Source organism: Scyliorhinus canicula, chromosome 7 (genome assembly GCF_902713615.1).
Source record: "Scyliorhinus canicula chromosome 7, sScyCan1.1, whole genome shotgun sequence".
Taxonomy (NCBI): domain Eukaryota; kingdom Metazoa; phylum Chordata; class Chondrichthyes; order Carcharhiniformes; family Scyliorhinidae; genus Scyliorhinus; species Scyliorhinus canicula.
The window spans coordinates 34,910,588-34,935,529 of NC_052152.1; the positions used below are offsets into that span (position 1 = coordinate 34,910,588).

The 24,942-nt window shown below is 44.7% G+C and overlaps 2 protein-coding genes across 4 annotated transcripts in view; both read right to left on the reverse strand.

Annotated features, from left to right (window-relative positions):
- Window positions 1-2,769: 2,769 nt before the first annotated feature.
- On the reverse strand, window positions 2,770-3,534 carry LOC119968855 (histone H2A, sperm-like). Its single transcript, XM_038801742.1, has one exon. The coding sequence runs from the start codon at window positions 3,454-3,456 to the stop codon at window positions 3,049-3,051; it is 408 nt and encodes a 135-aa protein (XP_038657670.1). The 5' UTR covers window positions 3,457-3,534; the 3' UTR covers window positions 2,770-3,048.
- A 3,231-nt stretch (window positions 3,535-6,765) lies between these two features.
- Window positions 6,766-24,942, reverse strand: part of LOC119968854 (omega-amidase NIT2-like) — a 58,922-nt gene continuing 40,745 nt past the window's right edge. For 2 of the 3 annotated variants that reach the window (XM_038801737.1, XM_038801738.1), the window contains exons 4-11: window positions 23,953-24,073; window positions 21,890-21,978; window positions 21,096-21,189; window positions 19,379-19,453; window positions 17,596-17,674; window positions 9,310-9,408; window positions 8,044-8,099; window positions 6,766-7,181 (exon numbers count right to left, since the gene is read on the reverse strand). In XM_038801737.1, coding sequence (XP_038657665.1) covers window positions 7,090-7,181; window positions 8,044-8,099; window positions 9,310-9,408; window positions 17,596-17,674; window positions 19,379-19,453; window positions 21,096-21,189; window positions 21,890-21,978; window positions 23,953-24,073 — 705 coding nt within the window. In that variant the 3' untranslated portion in view covers window positions 6,766-7,089. The remainder of the gene's footprint in view (window positions 7,182-8,043; window positions 8,100-9,309; window positions 9,409-17,595; window positions 17,675-19,378; window positions 19,454-21,095; window positions 21,190-21,889; window positions 21,979-23,952; window positions 24,074-24,942) is intronic. The other variant, XM_038801741.1, reaches the window with a different exon arrangement.

The window sequence follows — 24,942 nt, forward strand, 5'->3', positions numbered from 1 at the left end:
TCCAGGTGATTTATCCACCTTCAGACTTGGGTTTCCCCCGAACATTCTCCTTAATGATGGCCACTACACTCTTCTGCCTAGATGTTCATGCAGAATCTCATTCTATTTCTACCCATGTCATTGGTACCTACGTGAACCACAACTGGATCTTTCACACCAAGTTCCTCTGCAGCCTGGATGAGATATCCCGAACCCAGGCATGCAATACAACCTTCGGGATTCTGGATCCTGGTCAGAGATCCTGTCAATGCCCCAACTATACAATCCCCAATTAACATTTATTTTCTCCCCCACAATTGAACGGCTCCCTGTACCATGGTTCTGTGGTCAGTTTGCTCATCCTCCCTGCAGTTTCCATTCCCTTCCACACAGGGAGCAAGAATCTCAAACTGGTTGGACAAGGGCTGAAGCTACTGCAATCCTACCTCCTGGATTCCTTTAAGTGTTAAATTCTAACCCAATTGTGGGATGAGTTAATGCCTTAATAATCTACTTTACCATGTTATACTGTTGCCCAAGAGCTGGGGTCCATTTCACAGTGCTGCTCATTAGCCACATCACATTTGACTAAGACTTGCTCACATTGGAATCTCAATATACCACCCTCTGGCTTTCAGGTGAAATTTCAAGCTAACCGGGGGGGGGGGGGGGGGGGGGGGTCAGCTGTTGCAGAACATTTGCTTCTCTTTCATGGTTCCAATGGCCAGACTGTCAAATGCAGTTTTTTTAAAGAATCTTTATTGTAGTCACAAGTAGGCTTACATTAACACTGCAATGAAGTTACTGTGAAAAGCCCCTAGTCACCATATTCCAGCACCTGGTTGGGTACACAGGGAGAATTCAGAATGTCTAAATTACTTGGGGGACTTGGGAGGAAACCCACAGACAGTGAGAACATGCAGACTGAGTGACCCAAGCCAGGAATTGAACCAGAGACCTTGGCACGGAGAAGCAACTGTGCTGCCAAAAGAACTGTCAAATTACCAATTCTTAACCGTCACTGTAAATGCACATGCATATTGTTTTATCCCAATTTACAGTTAACTCACCTGCAATTCATTTCCCCCTCATGCATATCATTACTTTACAACTCCGGAATTAAGCACCATGCAGTAATAGGTGAGTGCAATGGCAGAATAAAGAACCTTCAATTTCCCAATTCTGCTTTTGTATTCTCTTCCTTGCCAGACAATTCCAATTATATTCCATCTATGTTTTTGCTCTCCCCCAAATTACATCGGAGTTTTCCCAGATATCCTTTTGGCATTTTGACAAATCCAAATATGTACATTTACTACCCGTTCTGGCACCATATGCCTCTAAAATCAAACATGTTGGGCAAGCTGGGTCTACGTGGACTGCGTTTGATGCAGTGTCGAGAGAGACAGGCTTCCAACACTTGAAGAAATGCAACACAATTGATCAACTATCTATAATACATGCTTAACTGTGGGTTGACACTATGCTGACTTGATTCGAGACCGGAGGCTAACCTGACCAGACTATCCGACTACCACATGGTCCTTGTACTAAATGATGCTCACAAGCTCGGACTGTCAGATGCTGGATCCCGAGAGAGTGGGGAAACTGGTGCCCTCTGGCTTTATAGTGGCCGTGTCCTGTCTGGTGATTGGTTGCCATGTTCTGTGCGCTCACTGGTCATCCCATGTGTCAATCACTGCCTGTCTGCACTCCATCATATACCTGGATGTATATTATGACAAAACATTTGTTTGAAATAGTTAGATCCTTATTCTGCAGTGTCATTACATCAACCTTCAAATGGTCAAATCCAGCTACTCAGTCTAGCCAACACAATCTAGTTTTGTTCAAAAAGTTCTATGATCTTTCTTCCCTAAACATTCCTTACTACTCACAAAAATTCAGAACAGCCTCCAACATATAGATTGAAAGATTCTGTTCCATGAATTCATCCTCCACACAAATCACCATTATCCTTTGTACATGCATCATTACAATTATGGTTGCCACCATCCATTCTTTAGCTGCACTTAACACTTAACTGACAAGCCAAGATCCCTGGTCTTGATCCTACAAGGGTTAGTGTATACGTGGATAATTCCACCACATCACCATAATGGTCAAACCATTTCCACAATGATTAACTCATCCATTTGTCAATTACATATTATTGAAACATTTACACACTTGTCAACCTGGCACCACTGGCTTCACCCGGCCACAACTCTTCAATCTTTAAATCTGAAGAATTCCAGATCAAATAATTTATAGGGGAGGGAATGTGTTTCAACATAATTCCTATTTCTGCTGCTGACCACCCTCTTGGTGTTGGGAATTCAACCCTGACACCAACTTTTGGAATAACAGGCCAGTTTCCGATGCTCCTATGGTTGACATTTGTTTTATTAATACACTTTTGGACATGAACAAGACTTTACCTACTCGACCCAAGTCGCACTATCTCCTTTAATAACCCACTAACCAGACCAGAGGCGAGTGGTGTAACTACCTGCAGGATCAGTGTCTGGGTAACTTCCCGCCTCCTCTGTATCGACATCAGCTGAAGACCAAGTCCCTTGTTCCAACCAGTTTTCAAATTGAGCTCAAATGCGTGCAGTGATATTTAACCATAATCACATTTTTCCCCAATTTAGCATTCGAAATTGTTACTATATTTTTTAAAAATAGCCACTTCTGGTAACATCGACAAATTCACTTACTGACCAAATTAAAAAATATAGAACCAACCATGTGAAAAAGTGAATGGAGTCAAGCAATTCCACTATATAAAAAGAAAACACCTTTTATTACAACATCGGAGGCACCTACGGTAGTCAAAATTTCAGCACAAAAAAATTAAAAGTTGATGAAGTACAGCAAAGCACTGTCCACCTTGAATCTCACCGACACCCAGCTCAGTTTGAAAGGTTCAGAAACAATCCAGAAAGTGGCCAATTGGGAGATGCGGCAGTGCCCGGGGAACACCCCAGATATTCTTCTGAAAAGTCAGCAAAGGTTGCTTCCAAATGCAGGACAACATTTTAAAGGGTGGGGTAATCTCCCAGGTTAAAATTCCAAGGAGCCAAAGCCCTGCGTTCCTCCCACATTCTTGGCTGTTGTTCTCTTTGGCAGGAGCTGGGCCTGGATATTTGGCAGCACTCCCCCCTGGGGGATAGTGACATCTCCCAAGAGCAGCAGCAGTTCGCCGTCATTCCTCACCGCCAGCTGCAGGTGGCGGGGAGCGATCCGCACTTTGTGGTTGTCCCTGGCCGCGGCCCCGGCCAATTCCACCAACTCGGCCACCAGGTATTCCAGTACAGCCGCCAGGTAGACCGCCGCCCCAGCCCCGATCCTCTCCGCATAGTTACCGTTCTTCAACAACCGATTCACCCGGCCAACCGGGAACTGCAAACCTGACCTGGAGGAGCGAGATTTCCGCCCGTCCCTGGCCTGAAGTTGACCCCGGTCTGCCATTTATAACAACAAATCTGCTTCCACTCTCCTTCCTGGAATTGACAAGATACCCCGGCCGAAACTCACATTGATGCTTAAATAGTGCTGTCAACACACATTAACCTTCCTCCAATGAAACAAATAGTTCACCGAACCCTAAACTCCAGATGCATGAAATTAATCAATCAACTTCCCAGGGGAATAAATCTGCAGTCACAGTCTCTAACGTGAAGTTTTAGTTCATTCCATTGGTGAAGTCCACGGGTTTAATAAACTACCCAATAAACTTCAATTTAAGTTTAAAAGTACAACAACCTTGACTGTATTGAAGCACCTCAGTATAGAGAACCTCAATAGTAGTGCAGTTTTAAAATGTTCTTTCAGATATTTAACAAAGTATTTTTTGCAACAAAAAAACCCAACTTAGTCACCTGGCCCCAGGTGCTGGACTGACCAATCCCTTGTCCCATTCACCGTCAAATCATAGAGCCTGATGGTGGTGAGGTTGTGGCTTGGAGAGACGAAGGCCATGCGTTAAAAACTGGAAGGAGTGAGCAGGTATAATGAACCATTACTGGGTACGACACACCCCTCGCATTGTGGACAAGGACCTGACCATCAGGTGTGAGGCACTCTCAGTGTTGCTGGAAGTCTGGCCCATTCCTCACTCCTGTGGAGTCATTGTCCACTTATCATAGAATTTACAGTGCAGAAGGAGGCCATTCAGCCCATCGAGTCTGCATCGGCTCTTGGAAAGAGCACCCTACCCAAGGTGAACAACTCCACACTATCTCCATAACCCAGTAACCCCACCCAACACTAAGGGCAATTTTGGACTCTAAGGGCAATTTATCATGGCCAATCCACCTAACCTGCACATCTTTGGACTGTGGGAGGAAACCGGAGCACCCGGAGGAAACCCACGCACACACGGGGAGGATGTGCAGACTCCGCACAGACAGTGACCCAAGCCGGAATCGAACCTGGGATGCTGGAGCTGTGAAGCGATTGTGCTATCTGCAATGCTACCGTGCTGCCCTTCATCTGGGATCAAAAATGCACCACATTGAAAGGGACGCGATTTACATAAGGGGGGTGGGGGGCGAGAGAAATTTGCCCAACATTGCCCTCACCCCGACCTTTGTGGCTGCATCAAGCACCTCGAACGATGTTGGACTCCCTTTGCACTGCACTGGAGTATCAGCCTTGATTTTGTGCTCAAGTCTTGGAGAGGAATTTGAACTCAGTCTTATGATTGTTGATCTTCTTGATCTGAATATGTGAAGGATTTAAAATGAGATACATGCACAAAGGACACCAATAATGATAAAGTCTTGCTCTTTGCGACTTCTTTCATGAATTTGTTTACCAGCGTAAAGGTCCTGTGCAGACGATCACACGCTGCAGCTCCAAATCTTAAACATAGTATATAGAACAATACAGCACAGAACAGGCCGGTCAAGGACAGTAGTGGGAACTTGTGCATGGAGTCAGAAGAAATAGGAGAGGCGTTGAACGAATACTTTTCTTCAGTGTTCACCAAGGAGAGGGGCCATGTTTTTGAGGATGAGAGTGTGATGCAGGCGAGTAAGCTGGAGAAGGCAGATGTTCTGAGGAAGGATGTATTAACAATTTTGAAAAACCTGAGGGTCGACAAGTCCCCTGGCCCAGATGGGATATATCCAAGGATTCTTTGGGAGGCAAGGGATGAGATTGCAGAGCCTTTGGCTTTGATCTTTGCGTCCTCACTGTCCACGGGGATAGTGCCAGAGGACTGGAGAGTGGCGAATGTTGTTCCTCTGTTCAAGAAAGGGAATAGGAATGACCCTGGTAATTATAGGCTAGTTAGTCTTACTTCGGTGGTCGGTTAATGGAAAAGGTCCTGAAGGATAGGATTTATGACCATTTGGAAAGATGCAGCTTAATCTTGGATAGTCAACACGGATTCCTGAAGGATAAGTCTTGCCTCACAAATTTGATTGAATTCTTTGAGGAGGTAACTAAGTCTGTAGATGAAGGTAGAGCAGTTGATGTTGTATACATGGATTTTAGTAAGGCGTTTGATAAGGTTCCCCATGGTCGGTTCATGAAGAAAGTAAGGAGGTGTGGGACAGAGGGAAATTTGGCCAATTGGATAAGTAACTGGCTATCACATAGAAGACAGAGGGTGGTGGTGGATGGAAAATTTTCAGACTGGAGACCAGTTACCAGCGGTGTACCACAGGGATCAGTGCTGGGTCCTCTGCTATTTGTGATTTTTATCAATGACTTGGAGGAGGGGGCTGAAGGGTGGGTCAGTAAATTTGCTGATGACACCAAGATTGGTGGAGTAGTGGATGAGGTGGAGGGCTGTTGTAGGCTGCAAAGAGACATTGATAGGATGCAGAGCTGGGCTGAAAAATGGCAGATGGAGTTTAACCCTGGTAGGTGCGAGGTGATTCATTTTGGTAGAAAAAAATATGAATGCGGATTACAGGGTCAACAGCAGGGTCTGAGGAATGTGAAGGAACAGAGAGATCTTGGGGTTCATGTCCACAGATTTCTGAAGGTTGCCACTCAAGTGGATAGAGCCGTGAAGAAGGCTTATAGTGTGTTAGCGTTTATTAACAGGCGGCTTGAGTTTAAGAGCTGCGGGGTTATGCTGCAACTATATATGACCCTGGTGAGACCTTATTTGGAGTATTGTGTGCAGTTCTGGTCACCTCATTATAGGAAGGATGTGGAAGCATTGGAAAGGGTGCAAAAGAGATTTACCAGGATGCTGCCTGGTTTGCAGGATAGGTCTTATGAGAAAAGGTTGAGGGAGCTAGGGTTTTCCTCTTTGGAGCAGAGGAGGATGAGAGGCGACTTAATAGAGGTTTATAAGATGATGAGGGGGATAGTTAGAGTGGACATTCAGAGACTATTTCCTCGGGTGGATGTAGCTGTTACAAGGGGCCTGAACTATAAGATTCAGGGTGGGAGATATAGGAGGGATATCCGAGGTAGGTTCTTTACTCCGAGAGTGGTTAGGGTGTGGAATGGACTGCCTGCTGTGATAGTGGAGTTGGACACTTTAGGAACTTTCAAGCGGTTATTAGATAGGCACATGGAGCACACCAGAATGACAGGGAGTTGGATAGCTTGATCTTGGTTTCGGACAAATCTTCACCTATCCACAATTATAAACGTGACAAGTTTGTACCTGAACATATACTGGTCCTAAAAAAAAAAGAAAAATTGGCATTTAGAAGAGACAGAGAAACCAAGGAGCCATAACGTCCATCCGCTGTTGGACAGAGAAAGCAATAACCCCTCCATTTACAATGAATGTAATATCAACTACTCTAATTGCACTTGTATCATTTTAATGTCATGGAAAATACATGCATATACATACAAAATACATACAATAATGTATGGCAGAGCATAAAACTAATTTAAACATAGTTCAGGTTACATTTTAAACATTGAGTGATGTACGTCACAGAAAACTGAAGACTTTATTAAAATTCCCTCACAATAATCTCTCATTCTATATTTAGAAAAACTGATGTTTTGCGCATTTACATCTAGCTGGGTTTAAGGTTGATACACAAATCGTTGAGCTGATTGGAAGATTTGTGCTTCCATGTATTGCAACTGACTGAAGGACCTGAGCGATCGCAAGGATACTCAATCTTGCGCAGCCTGAACGCTGTAGAGATCTTGCCGTTTCTGCTGGAGAACTGGGATCTGTTGGCGAATGTCCGAAAGATATTTCAAATCTGTTCAGAGGAGAATTGAGTGAACAAAATTTAAATTTCAGTGCAGAGGAAACAGTACAATGTCTTCCTGCATAGAACATAACTAGATATTTCTTTTATGTTTTCTTGGCTATTTATCTGCTTCAGAGAAGAACGGCGTGAGACAATTTTATTTGCCACTACTACAACATTGAAATTGATGTATTTGTGAAAGTTAAATTCAAAAATAACCTGAAATGATCAAATCCACTATATGCTCCTGAGGAGATTGTTTGGCAGAGCACATTACAGAGAGTTCTGTGAATTTCAGCGGTTTTCTCAGATTGTATTTCTAATTAGATATTCAGAGTACTGTATATAATATTATAAATATATATTTTGTCAGATGCATGTTTCTTGGAACAAATGCACAGTTAGAAATAATTCAAGCAACTTTCTGAACTTAATTGTGTTAAAGTTTGAATTAAAAATAATCAAGAAAGACAATTAAGTTCTTTTAGTCATTGTTGAAAAAGCCTATTGGCTCTTGAGGTGAATATGACCACGAGGTAAGGGCAGTCAATACAGGACGACTGCCAAGTGGCTAGGGATGCACAAGTCACCATCTTCAGCAGAGCAGAAGACTAAATCAAAATGCAGAATTGCTTCATCTAATTGCAAGACTCCACCCTCCAGAGACCGGAAAGAGAATGGTCAAGCAAGAGGATCAAACTGATCCATTTTCTTTTTCACATTAAACCCAAGAAAAGTACTGCCTGCAAACTGATCATTTACCCATCCAGAATGAAGGATTGGGTAAGAAAAGCAATAAAGGAGAGGGACGTCTTTCCTACATAATTAATTACCAATCACGTACGAGGCAAGCTTTTCACCAGATTCTCACCTATATCTGCGTATACTATGGTCTCCTCAGAACCAGCTTTGGCTACAACTTCGCCCCTGAAAAGACAAGAAACAGATGCACATAAAAATGTCAGCATTTTAGGTGCTTGGTAAGCAATTTTTTTCTGAAGTTAATGTTTTAAAAGTGAACATTTAAAAATGAAATGAACTTCTAGATAGAGTTTTAAAAATTAATTCAGAGCTGTTCATGTGGAGTTCGCTCATTCTGCCCGTGTCTGCGTGGGTCTCACCCCCACAACCCAAAGATGTGCAGGGTAGGTGGATTGACCACGCTAAATTGCCCCTTAATTGGGAAAAAACATTTTGGAAATTAATCCAGAAATGTGTCTTCCCTGGCTAGAACAGCATTTTTACCCATTGCCAATTGCCCTTGAAGGTCATGGTGAGCTTTCTTCTTGAACTGCTGCAGTCCATGTGGTGTAGGTACACCCACAGTGCTGTTAGGGAGGGAGGACCAGGATTTTGAGCCAACGACAGGAAAGGTGCGCCGGTATATTTCCAAGTCAAGCTGGTGAGTGACTTGGAGAGGATGTTTCAGGTGGTGGTGTACCCAAGTATCTGATGCCCTTGTCCTTCTAGATGGCAGAGGCCGTGGGTTTGGAAGCTGCTGCCTGTGGAGTCTTGGTGAGTTCCTGCAGTGCATCTTGTAGATGTGTGTCTACTGTGTGTCAGTGGTGGAAGGAGTGAATGTTTGTGATTGCATGCCAATTAAGCAGGTTGCTTTTTTCCGGATGGTGTCAAGCTTCATAGGTGTTGTTGGAGCAGCACTCATACAGGCAAGTGGAGAGCATTCAATTACACTCCTGACTTGTGCATTGTGGATGGTGGACAGGCTTTGGAGAGTCAGAAGACGAGTTACTTGCTGCAAGATTCCTCCGACCTGGCTCTCGTAGCTACAGCATTTACATGGTTGGTCTAGCTCAGTATTCGATCAATGGTAATTTCTCCAGGATGCTGTTAGTGGGGGATTCAGCAATGGTAATTCCACTGAATATAAAGGGGCGATGGTTAGATTCTCGCTTGTTAGAGATGGTCATCATCTGGCACTGTGTGGGGTGAATGTTACTTGTCAGGCCAAGTCTGGGCATTGCCCGGATCTTGCTGCACTTTGACATGAACTGCCCTAAACCTCTAGAATTGTGTAAGAAACAAGCCGAATGCTGCAACGGGAGGCAATGTCTGGATGGATGAACTGAAACAGACCAAATGTCTTTCCTCGACTGTAATTATCTTGTGAAATACATACCATGGGTTTACTATACTGCTGTGCCCCCATGCCACATAGGAGTCATTCTCATTTCGTGCAGGTGACACTGCTGCTATATACACCTGGTTGTCAAGAGCCCTATTAACAGGTGAAAAAGTAATTTAGCAAAAATGCAATTTCTTTTCATGTACAGTTTATATATTTTACAGAAAAATTCTACAGGATTTCTAAAGAGCAATGTAGATTTATAATATTAGACTTCTTGATTAAAAGGTTCACCAGTTCCCCTGCTCGGTGCTCTCCCCTACTATCATTACATTACTACGGCGTCCCCTGATCTTTTAGCTTCCAGTTTTGACAAAATGTCTTTACCCGAAAGATTAATTTATCCAGACATTTGGTGGTAACATGTAGGTGGAGGTCGCACATGGGTGGCTTCCACTATATTCTCATTGTTTGGCCTTTTTCACCCAGTTTTGGGGAGGGGGGGGAACATTTATATGAGCTGTCTGCAGTAAAGTTATGGGAATTAAAGGATATTGAATTCCCAATGAAAGAATACGGCACAAAGAACAACGAGCGCTAGTCCAGCCGAGGGTTTGGTGTGGATTTCGCAGAATTGTTCCGGCACGGAAGGAGGTCTTTGACCCATCGTGTCTGCGCCAGCTCACCAAACAAGCATCATCACTTAGTGCCATTCCTTTGCTCTTTCCCCAAAACCCTGGGCGAGATTCTCCCAAAACGGGAGAAATCGTAAAGCTGCCGTAAAACCCGGGCAGGTTTTACGGCAGCACGCCCCTTCCCGACGGGGGACCGATTCTGGTCCCCGGTCGGGGCTTGACGAAAATCGTTAAGCCCGCTTGCCGGAGTTAGCGCCGGCTGACGCGTCATATGATGTCAGCCGCGCATGCGCAGTTTGGAAGACGCCAACCTGCGCATGCGCGGGTGACATCATCGCGTTTTTGCGCAAAACCCGCGCATGCGCGGGCCGGGTTGCCCCTCAGCCGCCCCGCGAATGGATACTGCGGGGCGGCGGAAGGACAAGTAGTGCGCGGGCATCGGGCCCGCTGCCCGCGATCGGTGCCCACCGATCGCGGGCCCATGGCACCCTTGGCACGGCCGTGGTACGGCCGTGCCAGTCGGTGCCATGGTTATTAATAGCGAGTTTGTGACGCCGTTTTTACGAACGGCAAGACCAGGTGTGTTTGCCGTTCGTAAAAACGGCGGAAAGGGCTGGGACTTCGGCCCATCTAACAGCTGAGAATCGCTGCCGGCCGTAAAAAAACGGCGGCAGCGATTCGGGTCGGGACTTCGGCGGGGAGGGGGGAGAATAGCGGGAGGGCGGCAAAAATGTCGGGAAGGCCCTCCCGCTATTCTCCCACCCGTCGTGGGGGGCGGAGAATTTCGCCCCCTGCACATTGTTTCTATTCAGATAATCATCTGACGCCCTCTTGAAACCTCGATTGAACCTGCCTCCACCACACTTCCAGGCAGAGCATTCCAGACCTGAGCCACTCGTGTGAAAAAGCATTTGCTTCTTTTGCAAATCACTTTAAATCTGTGCCCTCTCATTCTTGATCCTTTTACGAGCAGGAAGTTTCTCCCTGTCTACTCTGTCCAGTCCCCTCATGATTTTGAACATCTCCATGAAATCTACTCTTCGCCTTCTTCTCATAACTGAAGTTTCTCATCCCCGGAACCATTGGTGTAAACCTCTTCTGCACTCTCTCCAATGTGTTCACATCCTTCCTATAATGTGGCGCTTAGAACTGTACACAATAGTCCAGCCGAGGTCTAACTAGCGTTTTGTATAAGTTTAGCATAACCTCTTTGCTCTTGTACTTTATGTCCCTATTAATAATACTGTATGCTACATTAACTACCCTCTCCAACTGCCCTTCCATCTTCAATCATCTATGCACATATCCTCCCAGGTCCCACTGCTACTGCACCCCTTTAAGAATCTTACCCCTTATATTATATTGTCTCTCCATGTTCTTCCGATCAATATACATCTTAATTTAAAATGTTTGGGTTTGCTCTCCAATATGTAATTTATTCTGTGGGAGGAAAGATGGCAGGACCAAGTTTGCTGGGTGAGGCTGCGCCTATTATAGTGGACACGCTAGCCGAACTGATGGCAGTGGAGTTTGAGCGGCAGTTTACCAAACGTTTTGAGCGGCATGGGAAGGTGATGATGGGAACGCTAAAGCAGCTGGGGGAGGATCAGCTGGCCCCGACAAAGGAAGCTCTTGGCAAGACGTTGGAGATGGTGTGGGAGCATGGTGAGGTGTTGAAGGGGGTGGAGGAGGCATTGACGCAGCGCAGCGACCAGCTCGCCTCGATGGGAGAGGAGCTGTGGAAGGTGGAGGAAAACAATAAAGAACTGAGAGCCTTATTGGAGGACCTGGAGAACAGGTCATGGCAGCAGAATCTTCGGATCATGGGACTGCCTGAGGGGCTGGAGGACCCAAGGCCAATGGAATACTTTTCGGGGACGAACCCCTCCCTCTTTGAGCTGGATCGGGCTCATTGGTCACTTCGGCCGAAACCAAAGGTGAATGATCCACAGAGAGCTGTGATAGTCTGTTTCCACAGCCACCAGATGAAGGCAAGGGTTTTGCGATAGACAAGTAGAATCGGGAGGTGAGGTTGGAAGGCAGTGGTATTCGTATATACCAGGAAGTCATGGTGGAGTTGGCAAGATAGCGGCCTTTAATAGGGCAAAGGCAGGGCTGTACAAAAGTGATGCATGGTTCGGGGTGGCCTACTCGGCGAAGCTGAGAGTTACGTATAACCCCAAGTACCATTTCTTTGAGATGGTGGAGCAGACGGAGGCGTTCTTGAGGGATGACGGACTAGGACTGAACTGGGTTCAGACTTTGATTTCTTATGTTGTGGTTGGGAGGAGATGGTTTGAGGATGGGGCGGGACAATGGACCGGGCTCCCCCCCCCCCCCCCCCCGGGTTTGGTGTTTAGCATGTTGGTTCTTTAGGGCAGCACGGTAATATGTGAGGGCAGCACGGTAGCATGGTGGTTAGCATAAATGCTTCACAGCTCCAGGGTCCCAGGTTTGATTCCCGGCTGGGTCACTGTCTGTGCGGAGTCTGCACGTTCTCCACGTGTGTGCGTGGGTTTCCTCCGGGTGCTCCGGTTTCCTCCCACAGTCCAAAGATGTGCGGGTTAGGTGGCTTGGCTATGCTAAATTGCCCTTAGTGTCCTAAAAAAAATAAGGTTAATGGGGGTGGGGGTTGTTGGGTTACTGGTATAGGGTGGATACGTTGACTTGAGTGGGGTGATCATTGTTCGGCACAACATCGAGGGCCGAAGGGCCTGTTCTGTGCTGTACTGTTCTATGTTCTAAGGCATGGGTGTGGCGGGGAGATGGGTTCTTTGTTGGTCTTTGTGTTAGGTATAGGGGGGGAGGGGGCTCTGATGGGGGCCATCTCACAAGCAAACTTAAGTTGGCTAATGAACAGGAATGAGGTGGGGGAGGGGCTGCGGTTAGCCAAGCCTGTGTGGACAGGTTTCGGCCGGCATGGGAGATGTGAATGGTGGGGGTTGGTGAGTACGCTAAGAGAAGAAGTTTCAAGAGGAAGTGCTTGGAGGCTTCCTGGGATTGGGTGAGGGGGGAGGGGTAGTTGGTTGATGGTAACTAGGGGTTGGGCTTGGTCTCATTCGTGGGGCAGGGGCGGGTATATTTTGTGAGCAAGTTGGGCTGAGGAGGTTGGTGGGGCAGGGGGCAGGTATGCCCCACGGGGCAGTAATGGCTGATAGGAGGAGGGGGATGAGAGACCCCCCAGTCTGAATGGTAATGTGAAACGTGCAGGGGTTGGGCGGACCGGTGAAGACGCTGAGAATCTTTTCGCATTTAAAGAGATTGAGAGCCAATGTCGTGTTGCCACAGGAGACCCATTTGATACAGTTAAAGGTGGTGTACAGGGTGCATCTGATGAGGTCAAGGATGAGCCAATGGAGGACACTTACAAATGTTGTGGGAGAGATCCAGCCAATCATGTACATGTGTTCTGGTCCTGCCCAAAGTTGGAGACATTTTGGAAGTCTTTATTCAGCACTATGTTTGGCAATCTTGCACTTGGACTTGGATCCCAGTCCCCTGGGGGCCATATTTGAGGTGACGGACCTGCCGGAGCTGCAGGGCGGCGGGGGGTGGGGGGGGGGGGGGGGGGGGGATGTTTTAGCCTTTCCCTCGCTGATTACTCGCAAGCGCATTCTGTTGGGTTGGAGGTCAGCTTCTTCACCCTGAGTCTCACTGTGGCTGGGGGACTTGATGGAATTCCTGCATCTTGAGAAGGTGAAGTTCACCTTGGGCGGGTGGGGTGATTGAGAGGTTCCATATAAGATGGGGTCTTCACTTTCAAGAGTTGGTTACCGTCAACTGCTGAGGAAGTTCAGGAGGGGGTTGGGATGGGTGGGGGTTTTTGGCGAGTTGTGGTAGGGTTAGGGTTAGTTATTTGTTGTGTTTTGTGTTTTATTTTATTTATAAAATGTTAGAATTTTAAAAACCAGGCAGAATGGTGGCGCAGTGGTTAACACTGCTGCCTCACAGCGTTGAGGACACGGGTTCGATCCCGGGTCACTGTCTGTGTGGAGATTGCACATTCTCCCCATGTCTGTGTAGGTCTCAACCCCACAACCCAAAGATGTGCTGGGTAGGTGGATTGGCCACACTATATTGCCCCTTGAGAAAAAAAAAATTAATGTTAAAACCTGGATACAAATATTTTTGTTAAAAATTAATATATCCTTCCTGCCAAACCTTCACATTTCCAACATGTTCTGTTTTGACTTCAGTTTTCGCAATTTTAGAAAAATGTACTGATTGTGTATCCATCATGGGAACGTCATGTAATTCCCCCATTCTCATTAAACGAGGGTTACTTTCAACACATGATCTCCCAATTAAGTATAAATAATTGCACACAAATGATTTTGTTAGACTGGTTATTTGTGCCATGTGGAACACAGCTATTAAATGATTATTAACAGTTTTGAATCCATTACGTCCACACCACTCTAAGATTAACTATTGCTTCAATATTTGCTTAAAAAGAAAATGACAAGGGCAGCACGGTGGTGCAGTGGTTAGCACTACTGCCTCATAGCGCTGATGTCCCAGATTCGATCTTGGCTCTGAGTCACTTTCAAAGAACAAAGAACAATACAGCACAGATGTAGTGATCTGCATATCTGTGTGTGTGTGTGTGTCTATATATATATATATATATATCAGGGGTCAATGTAGATGCACTACAACTAAGCAATCACTAGTGGGAGCACGGGAGATATATAAATACAGACAGACAGGAAGTCAGGGCACTTTTCACAGGAACGGCAGCTGGTGAGAATGACAAAGGCAGGCAGCTCAGATGGCACATAGTATAAGCACTGGAGAGAGAACAAACTCAAAATAAAACATCTATTTCAACTGTAAGACTACGAGCTTTATTCAGACATAAGGAATAACACATGGTACCAGGAGACTGCAGAACACTTACTAGATGATTACACAAGATGCAGACAAAGAAAGATCGAAATGACAAGAAAACTCGTACCGGACATTCTACCTGGGAAGACTTCACTGATTTAATGAAATTTGTTAGAACTCCACTGCAGCTGAACACAATCGGTAATTTAGGTCATAGCTGGAAAAGCTTTAAACAAGTGTTCGACATATATATCTTAGCTTATGATTTGAAAGCAGCCTCAGAAGAAATGAAAATAGCACTGCACCTCACAGGACATGAAGATAGAGAAATATATCACGGCTTTACATACTTGAAAGTTGAAGACAACACCAAAGTAGAAGTAATACTGAAAAAATTTGAAGATTACTGTAACACCAGTAACAATGCTGCTTTAAGACATTCAATGCTTGGAGACCAAATTGCACAGGGAATGAGTGATGTGAAACTCAACCAATCATTACCAGAACAGAAAGGTTTAACGCTGGAAATTGTGATTGAAACGTGCAGATTGCAAGAAAAAGATTACTTTAATTGCTTACCTAGAAAAAACACCGATAAAGTTCTTTTCCATGGGCCTAAAGCAGTTAAAATTGCATATGAACACATTTTAAGCTGCCCAGGGAATGAAAGACGCAAATCTGGGTCTGCGCATGCGCATGCGCAGATTGAAAAAAAAAAGTTTTGGGCGGAGATCATTCTGCACATGCACAGTTGGACAAAAAGAGCGCATAGTTCGAAAATGGATATGCGCAAGTCGCACATGTGCAGTTTACAAAAAAGCACACAGTAAAGGAAACTCAATTTGCGCATGCGCAAACGGTTCCTATGCTTTACGTCATGAGTGTCACGATGTCAGAAGATTCAGATCACACCCACTTAAAGGGGAAATGCCTGAAAATCATAAACAAGACATTTAAAGGCACAAAACCAACAAATTTAACCTCAAAAGGCAGAACAATGCCTGAACTTCTACCAGCAGTTGAAAATAACTTTCACAGCACCCTGGAACAAGCAGTTTGTACCACCCAAACTGAAGAGCACAATGATAAATCTGAAACCAATGAAGATGATTTGTTCATTGAACATGAAGAGAACGATAACAACTCCAAAACAAAAAGAGATGATTTGTTTATCAAAAAATACTACTCAGACATGGCTGAGTTATTCAGATATGCTGCTCACAGCATCAGTAACACTGTTGCAAAGCTTAACATGACTCTACTCATGTTGATACATTGGATGACAGCAACCTGTCAAATACCCAAGAAGAACACAATGCCACACAACGAGAATTGACTGACTCCGTTGAGAGAGCACAGATCGACTCCACAGAGAGAACAATGCACAACTCCACATAGAGAGCGATGAAAGACTCCACACAGAGAGCGACGCAAGCCTCCACAGAGAGCTCGTTCACAAGCTCCAAAATGGAAGCAATTAAACACTCCATAGCAAATGCCATGCATGATCAAGACCATGAAGGTCTACCCACCGTATCTGAGCAACCAGAAGCAGACTATGAAAGTCTACCAAGCTCACATAATCAACAAGACGACAATGTAAGTCTACCCACTGTGTGTGAAAACAGTGACAATGTGATCACAATTGACATACAGGATGTGCAGGATCACAGCAAGACTGACAGATCTCAGCTAGTCTGTACAAAAGCACTCAACAATCAGTAGGGCTACTCATGAGTCCAGAGAGACCACATCAATTGAAACCTCACCCACTCTAAACGACCCACAAGAAAATGAAATCTTGAAAATTTTGACTCCAGAAGAGGAGCACCAAGACCCACAAGAAAATGAAATCTTGAAGATTTTGACTCCAGAACAAGTGCACCAAGAAACCAAAGATGATTCAAATGTACCAGAAATTACTCCAGAAGAGGAGCACCAAGGAAGCAAAAGGAAGGAATCAAATCCACCACAGATGACTGATGTCACCAAGATCAATGCAACATCAGATCACTCTCACAATATTCAAGAAGAAACATTCAATGAAAGAGCAGATACCACAGAGGGCACTGACACCAATAACTTGGGGAATGACTCAAATTATCCACACAGAGCAGTCATTGAGTGCAACACAAACAATAAAAACCACAAGAAGCATAACAGAAACAAGAACAAAAACAGCAACAACAAAAACAAGAAGCACAACAAGAACAACAACAAAAACTACAAGCACAACGACAAGAACAACAAGAAGTATAACAAAGACAACAACAGCAACAACAATGACAACAACAAGCACAATAAAAACAACAACAAGAACGACAATGAAAACAACAAAGACAGAAACGACAGAAACAACAACAATGAAACAATGACCTGTCCAAATGTGTCCTAACCAATCTTCTATATAATGGTAACATAATTTTCAAACTTTTATACTCGATACCCCGTCCTATGAAGGAGCATGCCATATGCTTTCTTTACCACCATTTCCACCTGTGCTGCCACTTTTAAGGATCTGTGCACGCCCAGATCTCTCTGTGTCTCTATGCTCCTGATGTTTCTGCCATTTACTTTATAGCTCCCATCTGAATTGGATCTACTAAAATGCATCACCTCGCATTTGTCCGGGTTAAATTCCATCTCCCCTTTCTCTGCCCAATTTTGCAGCCCATGTGGAGTTTGCACATTCTCCCCATATTTGCATGGGCTTCTCCCCCACAACTTGGGTAGGTGGATTGGCCACGCTAAATTGCCACTCAATTGGAAAATAAATGAATTGGGTATTTTAAAGGTAAAAAAAAAAATTTTTTAATAAATAAAATGACCACCTGTATTCTCTCTGTAATCCACACAGAATATCTTTGTCACTCACCTAGCTCTTTGTAAGAGTTCCCAATGGGCTGGGCCTGTAGTCATGCCAAATTTCCCTGGATAAACAAGAAGTTGACAGCCTGCAGAGAACATTAACAAGTAGTTTTGATAACAGCTGACCCTCAGTTTTAACATTTTTGCTCGTTATTAAATAGAATATCTGGCAGCTACCAAAGCAGGGATGAGAAACGCCGCTTGCACCAGCAGCAGTGATGGAGAAGCAGTCAAGGTCCCAGGTTCAATCCCGGCTCTGGGTCACTGTCCGTGTGGAGTTTGTACATTCTCCCCGTGTTTGTGTGGGTTTCACCCCCACAACCCATAGATATGCAGGGTAGGTCGATTGGCCACCACGCTAAATTGCCTCTTAATTGAAAAATATGAATTGGGTACTTCAAATTTATTTTAAAAAACTTTCCACAATCATCAGGGAATTTGCAGGGATCAGAAATAAAACTGCACGACACCCTTTGAGCAAATGTGTGAATGCAAACACAACAAGGAGGCAGGGGCATTGTGGTACAGTATTGTCACAGACACACAGCAATGTGGTTGACTCTTAACTGCCTTCTGAAATGGCCTAGCAAGCCATTCAGTTCAAGGGTAATTAGGGATGGACAATAAATGCTGGCCCAGTCAGCGACATCCACAAAAGAATTTTTAAAAAACTGTCTATAGCAGGGGTGGGCAAACTACGGCCCGCGGGCCGCATGCGGCCCGCCAAAGGTATTTCTGCGGCCCACCAAGTCATTAAAAAAAAAAAAAAAAATTTTTTTTAAAAAAAAATTTTTTTTTTTTTTTTTTGAAGGTTAATGGGTGGGGGGGCTGTTGGGTTACTTACTGGTATAGGGTGGATACGTTGACTTGAGTAGGGTGATCATTGCTTGGCACAACGTCGAGGGCCGAAGGGCCTGTTCTGTGCTGTACTGTTCTATGTTCGATATGAGGCGCCCAGAATCATAACCGGGTGAAGTAATTATTTTACTTAATATACTATGCGGCCCTTTGTGAATTGTGAATTTCTGAATGCGGCCCTTGCACGGAAAAGTTTGCCCACCCCTGGTCTATAGCATCTGCCCTGCATGTACATGGGTGGTTGTCAGGGAGTCAAGAGCTCAGGGCTTTTACAATAGTTTTATGAAATAAATGCATGGAGGAGCCCAATCTTGGAAATAACTAACTTGTTTTTATCCAGGCCCTCCAAGTCTTCAGCTCATCCTCAAAGAGCTTCAAAGCCAATGGGAGACTCTTCAAAGAGCAGACCTTGTTCCAATGTGGGGAAGTAACAGCCAATTTGTGCACACCAAAGGCTATCACACAGAAGTGGCCAGATAATGTGCTTTGGGGTTGTAGGTTGAGGGATAAATGTTGGCCAGGACACCAGGGAGCTCAATCTGCTCTTCTTTGTACTGATAGATTTTGATGGTTACTAAAGCAGGGATGAGAAACACCGCTTGCACCAGCAGCAGTGATGGAGAAGCAGCTCCAGGGGCTTTATCCACCATTTTAACTTGGTGTCCTCTCTATACCTAGCTCCAAGCGCAGGACAAACAACTGCTCTTCGTCCATGTGTCTAGATAAAAGAGCATATAATGCCTTGGGCAACCCTGCGGCCACCTTGCCCCAGGCTCTTTTACATCAGTGAGGGAGATTTGATAAGACATCAATTGAACATCTCGACTAAAAGACAATACCTTGAACCATGCCTCACTGTACTGCATGGAGAAAGTCAACACCTGGACACATAATAGCTCTACATTCCACAGTATAATTTGTCTTTTACTTGCCTCTTTTTGTATAAACATGAGCAAGTTCTGCAAACCTTATATCATAACAGATCCCAATCCCAATCTTGCAGTATGCTGCAAAGAGAGACAAAGATGAAAAATGACGAAAGCATGATCAGGCTTTATTTTAGAATATACACACGTGTGTTTGTGTGTGTGGTTGTGTGTGAGATGTCCAAAACATACATTGAAACACAGCATTTATAAAGTTCTTAATGCTAATAATTTTGCATACATGATAAGAGTCTAGCCATAAATGGCATGATCTCTTGATTCATATTGTTTTTCATGTAATTGACTTCAATTCTGCCAAGCCTTACACACAGCTCACCTTTGCCTCTACTGCCACCATTTCAATCAGCTTCCGCATCAGAAATGAATAACATTAGCAGCATTGGTATTAAAAGATGATGACTTGTGCTTTCATATGCTATTTACAGTCTGCTTCCATCATTCACATCCAAAGATAAACTTGCGCAAAGAATTTACAAACACTCCACGTGTCCATATATGTCAACATGAGTTCATATTTCCAGTAGTCCCACAGCAAGTTCCTAGTCTCTTTCTAACCTTCTTGGGAAGCTTTAGAATGTAGTGTGACTACTCCACAGAAGGGGAGTGGATGCAACCGAGGGAAAATAAACTGGTGGGCAAATAATGCCCAACCATTGTTAAACATCTCCTCATACTGATACCAGATACTAATCTGCAGAGGTTTGTTTTATGTGAACCATGACATTCTATCTTGTGAGATACCTGAGCACCTCAGCAATCCTGTTCTAGGACAGTCTCTTACTCACAGCGGGATGGCAGTTTTTGGATGGGGAAGATGAAAGAGGGAGCAGGTGGGATTTGTAGGAACTACTGACATTCAACAAGAATTACAAGCCATTGTTGGCAATGGGAATTAACAGGAATTATAAAATGGTCACACTGGATGGCTATTGGCGGCACGGTAGCACAGTGGTTAGCACTTTTGCTTCACAGCGCCGGAGACCCGGGTTCAATTCCCGGCTTGGGTCACTGTCTGTGCCGAGTCTACATGTTCTCCCTGTGTCTGTGTGGGTTTCCCCCTGGTGTTCCAGTTTCCTCCCACAAGTCCCAAAAGACATGCTTGTTAGATCATTTAGATATTCTGAATTCTCCCTCTGTGTACCCGAACAGGCGTCGGAGTGTGGCGACTAAGGGATTTTCACAGTAACTTAATTGCAGTGTTAATGTAAGCCTACTTATGTCACTAATAAAGATAATTATTACAGCTAATCAATAATATATCTACAGATAGATAAATAAATAAAAGCTTAAACTGAAAACCTAGTTTGTGCAATTCTAATGTTTAATTTAACATGCTTTGCTTTTAGAATAATTACCTTTAATCTTCCATTTGCCTTGCATGATTTCTTGACTGACAAGGTGGACATTAGTCTAATGATCTGGTATTAGCCAATTCCCTTGGTAACGAGTATGCACACATTATGATGTGTTCAGCAGCCAATTTCTCTCCTTTGTCTTTTACAAGAGGTTGGCTTGTACTCCTGAGTTCCACCCAATAATCTAATCAAAAACCTCCACGTGAAAAATAATAGGTATTAACTTGCACCTCACATCAAACAACCTCAGTACAAGTGATACCATTTCAAATTTTAGAAGAACGGACTGGTGTAATTCCAGAGTCGTATGGATTCATACATTCAGCCGAATTTGTGTTTTTACTTACGGGTATCAAAGGTGCACATCGTGCTGCCAGGAGAGAATGCCTCAGATTCCCGGAAACAGATTTTCCCAGGTACATCGATGTCAAACAAGTGAATCTGGTTCAAATATACAACATGGGCAGTTAGTGATTTTTAGAAAAAGAAAAATCATTTTCTCCAATTAAGGGGCAATTTAGCGTGGCCAGTCACTTCTATATTATCCAGTAAAATTTACTTTAAGCAAAATGATGACTTCTGATCAGCTCATGATTTAACACCATCCCGTCACCTGTTGTTTACTAGGATCTTGTGTAAAATTCTAAAGTTGTTTTTCTGACATTTCCATCCTACATGTTGCAGTCAGTTCCTGTCCACCTCATTGTTCATCCAGGGGCAGGATGCCAAAGCTGGTATTCCTCTTCACACCATAGATTGTTTGAGACAGGACATTGGGAGCACTGATAAAAACTGCTTACTGAGTTGACTGTGTAATTTGCTGACCACACAATCCCATTTGTCTCAAAAACATGGGCAAGTTAGCTAGCTTAAATCCCATCATGCATTGTGGCCACTACTTGTAGCAAGGGTTTAAATACTTATTACTGCTATGTCGTAAAATACATGTTTAATGGTTAGGAATGATTACTGGGTATACTTTCTATGATTAATCTCAATCCTTCAAGTCTTCAGCATTGTTTTATTTTTGGCCTTGAAAGTGAAAGGAGAACTTCCTCTTATCAGCTTAGGCTAAAGTGGAAAAGGAGTTCTTCTAGCCTACTGTTCCACCAGTCACTGCCAAATAATAAAGATTTTACACCTTTCTATACTTCATCAACATAGATCCATTTGGTGCAAATACTGTACATGCGTTGTAGAGTTTCCCACCATCTTCTTCCGGAATAGAGCCTGTAAGAACACAAGCAACAATTTACATTCAGCTACCGGCAAAAACTGCATTGCTTCAAATTTACCGAACAACAATTTCACAAATACAAATCACAGCATGGTGGCACAGTGGTTAGCACTGCTGCCTCACCGCGCCAGAGATCCGGGTTCAATTCCCACCTTGGGGGACTGTCTGTATGGAATTTTGCATGTACTCCCCTGTCTGCGGCGTTTCCTCCCACAGTCCAAAGATGTGCATTTTAGGTAGATTGGCTATGCTAAGTTGCTCTTAGTGTGCAGCGATGTGCAGGTTAGGTGGGGTTGCAGGATTGGAGTGGCGGAATAGATCTAGGTAGGGTGCCCTTTCGGAGGATTGGTGCAGACCCAATGGGCCGAATGGCCTCCTTCTGCACTGTAGAGATTCCATAATTGTATAAAACAACAAGCTGCCCAACGTTTTCCTCTATTTCAATATAAAATAACAAAAAAGGTAATCACTGGTTAAAATAAAGTAATTATAAGGCATGAACATCCCAAAGCACTTTATGCCCAGTGCTTTGTTAGAGAGTGACCTGCTGACAGCAAGGTAAAGAATGATGTGACATTGGACATTGAGAAAATGTTTTGCTATATTACAAATAGTTTGAGGGATCCTGCATGTCCACCTGAGCTACCAGACTTTGTCTAATGGGCAGAGCATTAAATTCTATCATAAGTGGATGGGAGGTGGGCAAGGCCATATAATAGGGAGGAAAGGCTTGAGTTGATAGACTATCACCTTCCTGGGAATTTAACTCAATTATGTTTTGGGTGAAAAGGGTCTTGGTGGAGGGAGAGGGAGGGGGAGGAGTCGTCCTTTCTTTCCAGGGACCCTACGCCCAATGGAAGGATCTCTCAGAAGTTAGTGCTGCCTTCACGGAAAGAGCCCTCTGCCCTTTACACTAATCCATCTCTATCCCTCACCAGGGCCTAGTGACATTGCTCCTCCTTGTGCTTATTGTAGTACCAGCAGTGGCCACCGCTCCTGGTGGTGCTGTCGGTATGCAGGAGCTGCCTGCCTCTGATTGGCCAGTAGCTCCAGGAGGCGGACCGTTCCTCCTGCAGGATGCAGGAACGTTAACAACAGGCAGCAGACTGCCTGATTGGCATTTAGTCACTCCAGGGCTTCCAGAAATGGCCATGGCAGGATTGGCCTGGCTTCCCGACTAATGGATGGGCCCACCGCCCTGACCATTAAATTCTGCCCAATAACTTATCTGAGAGATAGCACCCACAACATAGCCTCACTCAACTGCAATGAAGAAAAGTGTCAACCAAATTAGGTGCTCGAATTGCAGAGTGGACCTTGACTTCAGTGGTGAGAAAACCACCAACTCAAGCAACTCGCCATGATGAAAATGAAAATTGCTCATTGTCACAAGTAGACTTAAAATGAAGTGACTGTGAAAAGTCCCTCGTTGCCACATTCTGGCGCCTGTTCAGGGAGGCTGGTACGGGAATTGAACTGTGCTGTTGGCCTGCCTTGGTCTGCTTTCAAAGGCAGCGATTTAGCCCTGTGCTAAATCAGCCCCTGTATGATCCATATGAAAATGTGAGTACATCAATTTCTGTAATATTTGACATATGTGGGGCTGGATTCTCCGGTTTGCAGACTATGTGCTGACGCTGGTGTGGGAACAGTGGTGTTTTACATCAGAAGAAATGGCACAATAGCTGCATCGATTCCTGGACCGTTAGAGAGCTTGCAGCCGCACAGGTAAAGCTCCCGGCTCCCATGCCAAAAATGGCTGGAGAGTGGCCGGGTCCGTGGCCACGTATCCGCACGGTGGCGGCCTGCGGCAACTGTGCCCTGCAACATAGTGCCGGCTACGTGCAGACTCGGCCTGCCAAATAATGTCTCCCAGTAACCCCCCTCACCACCCCCAGACCAGACCCCGGCCTACGGCATTGCCCCCCCCCCCCCATTAAACTTCCCAACAGTGGGCCCATATTTACCTCCAATGAGGTGAATCCCATGCTCCTTTGCTACTTCAGATAACACCTGGGTCGACTCCCCTGGAATTTTTTCCGCATACTCTGGGAAATAATTTGTTCCATAGGGTGAATTGAAGCATTCCTGTGATTTAAGATACATGAAATGTTTCAATGCAGATATTCAGAAATCCAAGACATTCAATCCTCGAAAGAACCACTATCTGAATTTTGCTCAAGGTCACCGCAATGTACTTCAGAAAAACAATGATTATGTTACAAGGATGGCATGCAGGCACAGTGGTTAGCACTGCTGCCTCACAGCGCCAGGGACTCAGGTTCAATTCTGGACTTGGGAGACTGTCTGTGTGGAGTTTGTACGTTCTCCCCACGTCTGCGTGGGTTTCCCTCTAGGCACAGCGGTTTCCTCCCACAGTCCAAAGAAGTGCAGGTTAGGTGGATTGGCCATGCTAAATTGCCCCTCAGTGTACCAAAGATGCCGAAGTTAGATGGGGTTATGGGGTTACTGGGATAGGGTGGGGGATTGAGTCTCGATGGCAAGCTTTTTCAGAGGGTTGGTGCCAACTGACCTCCTTCTGCGCTGTTGGAATTCTAACTAATAAAAATAAAGGCTGCATCACAAAAGGAAAGCTTTACAAATCCCATTTGAATTCTTGGATTGTTTAATCCCTTTCACTCATCATCAGACATGCTTTCCATAATAAAGATTTTGTTTTCCCTCCTTTTCTCCCTCTGCCTCATTTTTGTGTATCAGAAACCCCAAAGAAGAGAAAAAGCTATTTGGCCCAAAAAGGTTGACAGGCCATCTAGGGCCCTAATTTGTCAACACTGCATACTCTGAACAACTCCAATGTCTCTACCAGGCAGGCCAATCAAATCATTCACTGCAATACAAGATCTATTCCCAATCTCTGTTCCTTTCTCTATGAACATTAGAAATAGCAGGAGTACAGCAGCAGTCCCTGGAGCCTGCTCCGCCATTGAGTATAACCA